At 38.4% G+C, this 10,386-nt stretch overlaps 2 protein-coding genes across 2 annotated transcripts; both read right to left on the reverse strand.

Annotated features, from left to right (window-relative positions):
- Nucleotides 1-2,333: 2,333 nt before the first annotated feature.
- LOC135071440 (SCO-spondin-like) lies at nucleotides 2,334-6,868 on the reverse strand. The gene is made up of 5 exons (XM_063965232.1): nucleotides 6,760-6,868; nucleotides 4,305-4,505; nucleotides 3,787-3,990; nucleotides 3,090-3,335; nucleotides 2,334-2,681 (listed from the first exon to the last, which is right to left on the reverse strand). Exons 1-5 carry the CDS (start codon nucleotides 6,815-6,817, stop codon nucleotides 2,461-2,463), a joined length of 930 nt encoding a protein of 309 aa, XP_063821302.1. The 5' UTR covers nucleotides 6,818-6,868; the 3' UTR covers nucleotides 2,334-2,460.
- Nucleotides 6,869-7,782: 914 nt separating this feature from the next.
- LOC135071441 (late cornified envelope-like proline-rich protein 1) lies at nucleotides 7,783-10,076 on the reverse strand. The gene is made up of 3 exons (XM_063965233.1): nucleotides 9,933-10,076; nucleotides 9,032-9,220; nucleotides 7,783-8,382 (listed from the first exon to the last, which is right to left on the reverse strand). Exons 1-3 carry the CDS (start codon nucleotides 9,988-9,990, stop codon nucleotides 8,165-8,167), a joined length of 465 nt encoding a protein of 154 aa, XP_063821303.1. The 5' UTR covers nucleotides 9,991-10,076; the 3' UTR covers nucleotides 7,783-8,164.
- Between the last annotated feature and the right edge of the window lie 310 nt (nucleotides 10,077-10,386).

Below are 10,386 nucleotides of genomic sequence, written 5' to 3' on the forward strand. Positions count from 1 at the left end.
CTCGAGAAATTATAAATTTTCCATTTAAATCCCCCATTAAGTATACCCTCTTTAAGATTTCTTTTTATGTCATCCATGTTTTTTGACTTAAAATGTAAACAAAAAGACGAAGTACTGTAGCTGGTAAATCTCAACCAACACTTAAGGCCGGGTAGCAGAGAAAATGGCGAAAATGAGGTTTTCATTTTTCATTTTTGAGGTACTAAACAGTAAAATTAAAGGCTAAGATTTTTATTGGGCATAGTTGAGGATATTTTCTAGGGCTATTAACGGATGGAAACACGATTTGATGAAGTTGACTCGATAGAATATATTCCCAAAGTTACCTCTATTCGTTTTCTATTTATGGTTTTATTTTTAAAATAAGCGATTTGAGATTCTAAATCTTTTACTAAACTAAAGTTCAGAAATAACTTGAGGGCTTTTAACGGATGAAATTTTTATATTGCGTCTTATTTAGTTACTATGTTAAAAAATGTGGAAAAAATCGTCCATGACGGCTTGGATAATCTCAATCAGTCGCGCGGTGGCGCTTACGGAGGACGGACGCGTGTCAGTTTTATGGCCGTGACAGTTCGCGATTTGTCAATATTTTTGACAATGATGACTTTGATGAGTCACAGTATAATAATATCAGTGTTACTGGAGAAGGCTTAAATTTTTGATAATTAAGAATTATCAATTTTCTCTACCTATTGAAATTTAAATCGTTCGCATCCTTTTAAACGAAGACTCTACTCATGATACATTCCTCAAATATGAGACAAAACCAATGAGTTAAAATTACATTTTAATAGTAGGTACTTACATACAATCGTCTTACTCTTTAGAAGAGCACACTGACACAAATAAATAATAAAAAATACTGTCTAAGGTCTGTAGCTAAAGGTCTAAGCTGTAAGATAGAAGAATTTTCTAGCCAAAAAGATGGCAGATGCAGCAGATGTTAACGGATTTAAAACTGGAGTTCATATGACTCCTTGTAGACTTGAGTCTCTAGAGCGTCCCTTCCTCCACCATGCGTAAGAATGTTTCAAAAATACTGTCTAAGGTCTGTAGCTAAAGGTCTAAGCTGCAAGATGGAAGAATCTTCTACCCAAAAAGATGGCAGATGCAGCAGATGTCAACGGATTTAAAACTGGAGTTCATATGACTCCTTGTAGACTTGAGTGTCTAGAGCGTCCCTTCCTCCACCATGCGTAAGAATGTTTCAAAAATACTGTCTAAGGTCTGTAGCTAAAGGTCTAAGCTGCAAGATGGAAGAATCTTCTACCCAAAAAGATGGCAGATGCAGCAGATGTCAACGGATTTAAAACTGGAGTTCATATGACTCCTTGTAGACTTGAGTGTCTAGAGCGTCCCTTCCTCCACCATGCGTAAGAATTTTCACAAAAATACTGTCTAAGGTCTGTAGCTAAAGGTCTAAGCTGCAAGATAAAATAATCTTCTAGCCAATAACTTTAAAACTATAATTTGAACGAATTTTGCTATTAGTGGACTGCTCACGATGGACTAATTATCTGCTATACTCTCGACTCTCTAAAGCACAACATTTATAAAAATTTTGCTGCGGTAATGCACTCCAGGTAACAGTGTGTGATGCTCATTGCTCATAGTGATTTTCGATACAGAGCCCCGTACATACGTTATACATAAATTATGGAAAGAAAACACCCAGACCAATACAAACAAATATGTATGCAATTTTAGTATGATATTTTTATTTATTAATAAACAAAAAGACTGAACAAAATTGATGCGTATACTGATTAATGTAATTAACCACATGCAAAGCTTTGTGAATTGCAACAACTATAATTTATTATCCAAGCTCTAAATAATCGCTACTACGAGTAACTGATCATAAAATGTTTTTCCAATCGCTCAAGCTCCCGAGGATCTACCTATAGGTCGGGTGACGTAATCTTGAAATTATTTTAGCCGGCGTGGAACTTCCGGAAGGTCGGGTGACGCCACGCCTCTTTGAACCGTGTTTAGTTTGGCAGTTATATTCTATATTTATTCGATTCTAAAATATATTCCCAAAAATTTTGAAAGTTGTTTTAATTTGTATCACTTGGATATGATTTGTATTAGAAAGTGCTGTGAGTGTGACGCTTGAACGGATGGAAGTCAACCTAACCTAACCAACTGCGTATTTCTAAACTGCGTATTTCTATACTGTGTAGCTGCGAGAGCTCTTTGGCGCGCTGTTTTCGGCGAAGTATTGCGCGCGCAGATTTTGACAGCGCGAAATACCTACTTTAGCAGAAATACCAAGCCTTAAGATTCTCTCCTTTCCCTGTCTTAAAAAAATTAAATGAAACATTCACTTCTTGTTACCTCATTATTCTTTATTTGTATTTAGAATCTGCTTTGTCTGTCACTTGTTTAGGATTTTCTTAAAAAGGACTCAAAATTGAATGTGCTAATTATACAATACAATCAGAAAAAAATAACTTATAAGCAATCAGGGGAATGTAACATCTGGGGGCATTTGCATATGGGTACACAGTGTGAAGTTTTGTTGACTCGGAGGAATCCCGACTTGCAAGCGCATCCTGGTTGAGGAGGAGGCGCGTTTCTGCAGTCTCTGCGTTCCACCATTGAAGAACAAAGCTCGGAGGGACAGGACTTCTTCTCCAAGACGTACTCTTCGTTAGGTCCGCTGCAGGTTGGTGCTGTCGACAAAAATATTAGATTAAATTTCAATGTACCTACCCACTGATATTTCAGTGATTTAGTGAAAAACCATAATGATAAGGTATGGTTCAAATAATGATTTAATAAGTCTGCCTGCAGGTAATCAGATAGGGTCTGCTACTGTCAGGTAAAATCAAATCTGACCTTGGAATTAAACCTATTCCATAAACTTTGTCGTCTGCTATTTGCAACAATCTCATCCAGACAACAGATGAAAGAAGCCACGATAGCCGAACGGTGAAGGGGTTAAACTGGCCGACTGAGCCTGTGACCGTCACCGGACTAATGCGGTAAGCTGAGACACAAGCAGATTTAGCTTAGTACGAGGGGCTGATGGAACTGTTGGTATTTGTATAGTTAAGAATATAATTTTATTTATCCTTTACCTTTTTTACCATGTTTTACTGCAGCGCTAGCGGTAGCAGCGCTAGATCCACCAGAAGCGGCGCTAGATGCACCAGCAGACGCACCACCTGACGGGTCAGTTGAAGCGACAGCTGATGCAGCCGCTGATGCGTTTGGAGAATCGTTGGAAAACGCGACAGCTGACGCAGAAGCTGTTGCGAAAGACGTCAAGTACTCCGATGCTTCGTCGTAGTCAGGGTAGTCAGATGTGGAGTTCTTGTTTTGGGCTATAAAAGTAAGTTAATACAATATACTTTTGCATTCTGACGATCTGGCGAGGGTTGCGGGCCTGGATGCGAGCGGCGCAGGACCGGTCGTTGTGGAATACTTGGGAGGCTTGGCTAAAACGAACGAACGAACTTTTGCATTAGATTATAGAGACTCATTTCATTTCTCAGAAAACCTTTAAATTAACATGTAGGTATAGAAGGTAGATCCTGGCTATACAGGAGTTGCAGCGGTGGAAACGAGAGGTGGGAATAGTTTCGTTAACATGTATGGTGCTTCCAAACTAACGAAATAACATTCCATTAGCAGCAGCAGTAGTTGCTCCACAAAAATTATACCTAATGCGGTATACCTACATACCCATCATAAGTAGGTAGATAGTGTGTACAAATTTAAGGAGTTTGATTACACTTTCTCAAATATTCACGAGTAGTCAATTCTATTACTTACGACATTCCGCATAGGGTATGCAAACACCATCTTGTCTCCAGTAGTTATCGATGCAACGGCACCTTGGTGTGCACTGCAGCACGATAAGGATGCGGCCTGGCCGCGGGCATCTACCGTCAGGGGTAGCCTCGTCACAGCTGTCGGTTGGACAATATGGAGGGCACGGGTTGAATTCTTCGTTAGGACGGCTGCATTTGAAGGGTCCTGTAATAAGAACGATTTTTTATTAAGCTGAAGGTCTTTCAAGTGTTTTGGCTAAATGTTCTCAGAGTTCTGCCGTAGGGTACCGCCAGAAGTGACTTTCTCAGATTTTTTTTTGATTGTGGTAGGTACGTAAAGACAGCGGTAATGAAGGTACAGCTTCTATTTTTGCCTGACTGCGCCAGAATAAGGGTTATTTTGTTATGAATGTCCTCGGTCTTAAATAAAGATACGACTGCTTTCTCTTCTGTCGTCTGACAATATTCTTCTACTGAATAGCAGACCTGGGAGGCTATGTATCCAGAATTTTAACTTACGGCATTCTCTAGTAGGGATGCAAGTCTTGTTCTTGGCACTGGCATAGCGATAGTTGAAGCCGCATTTGCAGGCGGGTGGGTTACATGGTTTGGGACTGGGGGGACACGCCTGCAGTGCTTGTGCTTCGCTCGACGGACAATAGTCGTCTGCGCAGTCCACAGGGCAGTTGTCTAGGATCTCATTGTCGCTGCATACTGGATCTGAAATGCACCGTACGTAGATCGTAGTTAGGTACACAAATGGTTTTCTAAATCAAATCAAATCATTTATTGCATTGCATTACATGTGGTTTGATAGTTGGTGAATGGTATGCATGGTAGGGCAGCACATCACATGCACCCTGCAAGGGCATAGCAAGCATTAAGTATACATTTTACAAAATAAAAGAAGAAGTTACAATTTTAGATCAGTAGTAACAATTATTAATTATGTTATTTAATTATATTTCATTTAATAATATATTTATTCAATTTTAAATTTATTGCAGCCTAGTATAATATTCATCAATTTTGTAGAAACACTTATCACATAGAAAAACATTTAAGGACGCCACAAATTTATCATAATTATCTATCTGTCTTAAATATTTAGGAAGGGTATTATATAGCCTTATTGCCATGGAGTATGGTCCGGATCCATGTAATTCTAATTTACTATCTGGCAACACAAGCTTGTTTCTCTTTCTCAGTGTCATAGTCCCAGTGTACTTTTCGTCTGTCTTATCAAATATTTCCCCATTTTGCCTAACTATTTTGCATATTTCCAATATATAAAGAGATGGGACAGTTAATATTTTATATTCTCTAAAATATGGTTTACAGCTTTCCATAGGCCCTATATTAGCAAGTATCCTTATACATTTTTTTTGTAGAACCAAAAGTTTTGGCGCATCTGTGCTGTTGCCCCACAAAGCAATACCGTAGCGCAGCTGCGATCTACAGGCTATACTTCGAAGAATGTGCGAAGGAATTACTTGAACGAATTCCACTAGCCCCTTCCATCACCGGTGAACCAGGCGCAGGTTAGCGTACCATCCCTATGTCAACATTCCACCAGCTCGCACTAAGCGTTTTGATGACTCTTTTATAATGCGAACAGCTAGGGACTGGAATTCGCTGCTTGCTGCTGTCGTTCCCGAACACTATAATCCGGGTCTTTTCAAGGCGAGAGTGAATAGACAGCATCTCACTTAACACCCGGTGCGATTGCGGTTAAATACCTGCCTTATTATGCATAAAAAAAATAGTTAGTAGGTACCTAACCTAAACAGGACTATTTCCACCTCTCGTTTCCACCTCTGCAAGTCTTCAACTCCTGTGGAGCCAGGAACTACCGCTGACTGTAACTAGTGTAAGTCCAATTTAACTTTGTCCCAGGGGTAATAAGCCCTAAGTCAAATCTGGTTCATCTAGTGTCTAAGTAGTTCAGATGTCTCTATTTCAGATGGTAGAGCAGTCGCCCGGCAAGCGAAAGGTCGTGGGTTCGATTCCCGCCTTAGGCAGTTCGATTTTTTCAAGATATTTATAGTCAAATCTACTTTATGGTCTTATCTTCAATTGGATCTAAATCATAGTCGACATGTAAAGTCATTTGACCGAGACGTCCATGATTATTGTGGATATCACCATAATGGCAAGTAGGTACCTATGTTATGTAAAGATATTTGAAGACTTTTGTATTATAACTTTTGGTTAACAGTTGTTCATTCTTTGATACTTATTTTATCATCAACTGTTTTATTCATTCTATCTTTCAACGGTTACTTATTGTTAAAGTACCTATATTAGCCCAGGTGGTTTTAATTAGTGATGGCAACTAACTAAGAAAGATGACGCAAAACCTACAGCATTACAGAAAAACAGTTTAATTTAATTAAACATAAAAATACTTAGCGCAAACATTGCAATAAAAATGTAACATTTGCTTACCTACATGAATAATAATTAGTTAGTCATGTTTGAAGAAATTGCAAAAGGGACAATTGTGATGAAAGTCGAGGTACAAAATACATTTTATGGTACCTACAGACAAACATCATACATATTACATACATCAAGGTAAACACTGTGGTATCTTACGTGGCTGTGATAGGGGTGACTGCAACAAAATGTGATTTGCAAAGGTATCAGTTGGACTGCCGATTCGAGAGTCGATAGGTAGTTTGGAATATTTTTAAGGAAGTAGTTATCATTTTAATAAATCTTATTACCACTAAATTACTTATTAGATAAATTTTTTACACTGTCTACCCAAAACACAAAACCTAAAATTTAGCGCTCGAAAATAATGATAATAACGTAGGTAAATGAATGTATTTTGATCAAGTTATTCTAAAATCGAATCCGAGATGAAAACTCGACCGAAAATTCTATCCTTTTGAAATCATTTTCCTATAATAAAAAAAAAGAATAAAGCGGTTAAAAAGTAAACGCAAAAAACAAAAGAAGATCTCACCTTCTGCTAAACAACCGGCGACGCACGCGCAGAGAAAAATGATGATCCAACGCGCCATCCTTGCTCCGCGGCCACAGCTGTAGTGGCAGTATTCTATGTAACTGTAAAACATTGTCTACGGAGCTATTAATATTTTATTTGCTACATCTTGAAGTTAGGGATTAAGAATTAATTACCTACCACCTATTTTGTGAAAGTTATGAAGTCAAACTCTGGATTATAATTTAGTTACAGTACTTCAAAAATATTTATAATAGTCAAATAGCTTAGGAAGAACATCTAGGTTGGTGCTATGAAAAATTGACGTAAGAAATTCAGTGTTGTTATGCCAGGAAATCAATTTACACGAAACACTCCTTGTCCAAAGGAACAAGCATGTAAGTAGGTAGGAGCATAGAAAATACAAATGCAGGGGTCCACGCATTGGTATTATAAAATTACCCCCACAATATTATAGGTAGATCACAGCCATCATGTCACGTGTACACGTGTGGTATGGGTACTACTTTAGCACTTTTTGTTTGATTCTGGATAATTTTAAATTACGTACCTACAATAACTAAAACGTAGTAAGGTTTTGTATGTGCTACTATGCCTGTATAAATAGATAAATGTCATGATTATATCTACCTAATTTTCAAGAAAATACCTAAGTAAGTTGTCAACTTATTGGCAATACAATGTTAAATGACTGACCTTGAAATGCCTACCTAATATAGGTGACTGAATACACACATTAGGACGTAGCTAAGTTACTTGATGAGGAATAGTAACTACTTACTAACTTTATTATTCGTCGTTCGTTCGTTTCAGCCAAATGACGTCCACTGCTGGAAAAGGATTTCCTTAACGGCCGGTCCTGCCATGGTACTATTACTTATTCTGCGGTCCTGCGCTGTCCGCATCCAGGTTCTTCCCGCGACCTTCACCAGATCGTATCGTATCCTAGTATTCGTTTTGTCAAAAAATTGGTGTGGATATCTAAGCAATAAAAGAAAACACGTCACTTTAATTGGGGTTTATTTAGTGCGTCATAATTTGTTCTTATCATAATTATTTTCAAGGAAATGAAATAAATTTATGAATCCGAATTGTGATTTTTCTAATTAGGCTTAAATCGAAAAGTAACTACAGTATCTACATACATTGTGATTGTAGATTTTATGAGTTAATGACCCAAACGATAATCCATAGATTCTTCCTCTTTATTTTGTGCCCATCACCCTGTTTAAATTGACAGAACACTTAGGATTTTTCTGTCCTAAAAGTTTCTTATCTATTACACACACATTCTTCACACCTTACGTATAATAATAGAGCCATTATGAAGTTGAGTCAGAGGAAAATATAAAAAAAAACCCTTTATATTGGTTACTTATTCTTGGGTATTTTTCTCTTGATGCGATCAGCGGTTTAATTTACATTCCGAAAGAGTCACGCAGGTTCCGTTCTTTCTCCAGAATCCAGTTCGGCAGCGGCATTGTGGGGTGCAAGACACGACTATGCCGATAAAACCGAAGGTCGGGGGACACTGGCCGTTCCCCCAGGGGGCCAGGGAGCAGTCGTCGGAGCACAGGGGCGGGCAGGGGGCGTAGACTTCATTGGGGCCGCACTGGAACGGCGCTGGAATGTTAAAAGTAAGATAATTTTATATTCATCATCATCATCATCAGCCATAGGAAGTCCACTGCTGAACATAGGCCTCCTCCAATGCTTTCCATGCTGCTCGGTTGGTAGCGGCCTGTGTCCAGCGCCTTCCTGCTACCTTTATGATGTCGTCGGTCCACCTTGTGGGTGGGTGGACGTCCTACGCTGCGTTTTCTTTTTATATTAGGTACTATGTATCAATTTCTACTACTGAATGTCACCTACAGGGGGTTTTATTTATTTAGATGCATGGGTTATCAACATGAGATACAGTAACAAACACAAATAGAAATGAAACAAAATGCTTATTGTTCCCACAATAACGATTAACCGCAGCTTAAATAGTAGGGTAAGATCCAAAACAAATTATGTAAAAGTGAATAAGTAATCTTTAGATAATGACTTCTATGCGGGTATTCATCATCATCATCATTTCAGCCAAAGGACGTCCACTGCTGAACATAGGCCTTCCCTAATGATTTACACAATTGCCGCATCCAGCGCCTTCCTGCTACCTTTATTATGAGGTTATCGCGTTGCGTATAATATGCGGGTGTTATACCTGATTTTGACTGCATGATATTCGATTCCATGATAGCTGTCAACCTTAAAAGATCAAACTTACGGCATTGTTCTGTTGGTATGCAAGTACCGTTGTCAGCTCGACGGTAGTTGAATTGGCACTTGCATCCAGCTGGGGGGCAGGTAACAGGCTGGGGGCAAGTCTGGGGCTTCGCACTCTTGGGGCAAAAGTCCGCTTCGCAAACGGCCGCGCAGTCAACCGTAATTTCATTTGGGCCACATGCTTGCTGCGCTGTAAGATAATGAAAAGAGGCTGACAATAGTGACTGATTTTATTGCACTGCTTCTTCTTAGCACTGGCCCATTTATTGTCCCGAAGCAGTTGTAAGGTTATAGTAATACTGAGACGTGTAAAAAAGCGTCCTAAAGGCCTATTTTACCTATTTGCAAAATAGGTAAAATGAATTTATAATTGAAAGTATTGATATTAGAAGAACTGTTTGGATTGAGGAGTTGTGGAGCGGACATTACGCCCATAGAGATTAGGCGGAGTTGGCTGGAATCAGCACAATATTCTTCAGGTCTGTCAGTCTGTGCCTTCTGTACCATACTCAATACTCATTTCCCTTGTCGCCTCTAAATAAAGTTCTTGTCACCTCTAAATAAAGTTCTTGTCGCCTCTAAAATCAGAACTGAGGTGGTGACTATATCTACACCTATCAACATAAAACTGGGCCATCATGGTCAAAACCCACTTGCATTTAATGCTAATTGAAAATGCATGTCGGATGCAACAAGTACAAATAAATGTCAATTTCTAAATTATAATGCCTTTACCTACCTACATTAACTTACACGAAGCATTACACTTATTTACTTTCGTAGGCCCATCCAAATAATGAATAATACATTAGGCAACGTAACAAAATAAATATTGCTAGCAAGCAATCCTTGATATTGTATGTTCTAACATATGTTTTAAATAAAAGTAAATAGGTACTCACAAGTTGCACACAAGATGAGTAATATTCCAGTCTCAAAAACAATGTTCAGATGCGTCATCTTCGTGCAGGCTGTTTACAGTCTTAGAAACTACTAGCCTTATAAAAAGAAATTCTACAGTTCAAGAACAAAAATGAAAACAGTGTTACAAGTTACTCGATTTATTTACAAAAATAATTTGAAGGTTTTTTCTGTACTAATAGATTTTCCCTATTTAACGCCATCTAGCGGGTGACAGAGGATCTTAATGCTTGTAGTTTGTCGTGATAAAATAATTAAAAACCAAGGACAATAACGCAAGGTTCTACGAATTCTCACTTTGTACGCAGTTTATCACGTATCACATAGATGTCGTTAAAAACAACTGTTCATGTTTTTCGACTTTGAGGTCGAGGACGAAGTTGGACTGTTGAGGTTTCTTATGATTTTTTTTAGATATTAATTATAAAGTTAATT

The sequence above is a fragment of the Ostrinia nubilalis genome, chromosome 4 (genome assembly GCF_963855985.1).
Source record: "Ostrinia nubilalis chromosome 4, ilOstNubi1.1, whole genome shotgun sequence".
Lineage (NCBI taxonomy): Eukaryota > Metazoa > Arthropoda > Insecta > Lepidoptera > Crambidae > Ostrinia > Ostrinia nubilalis.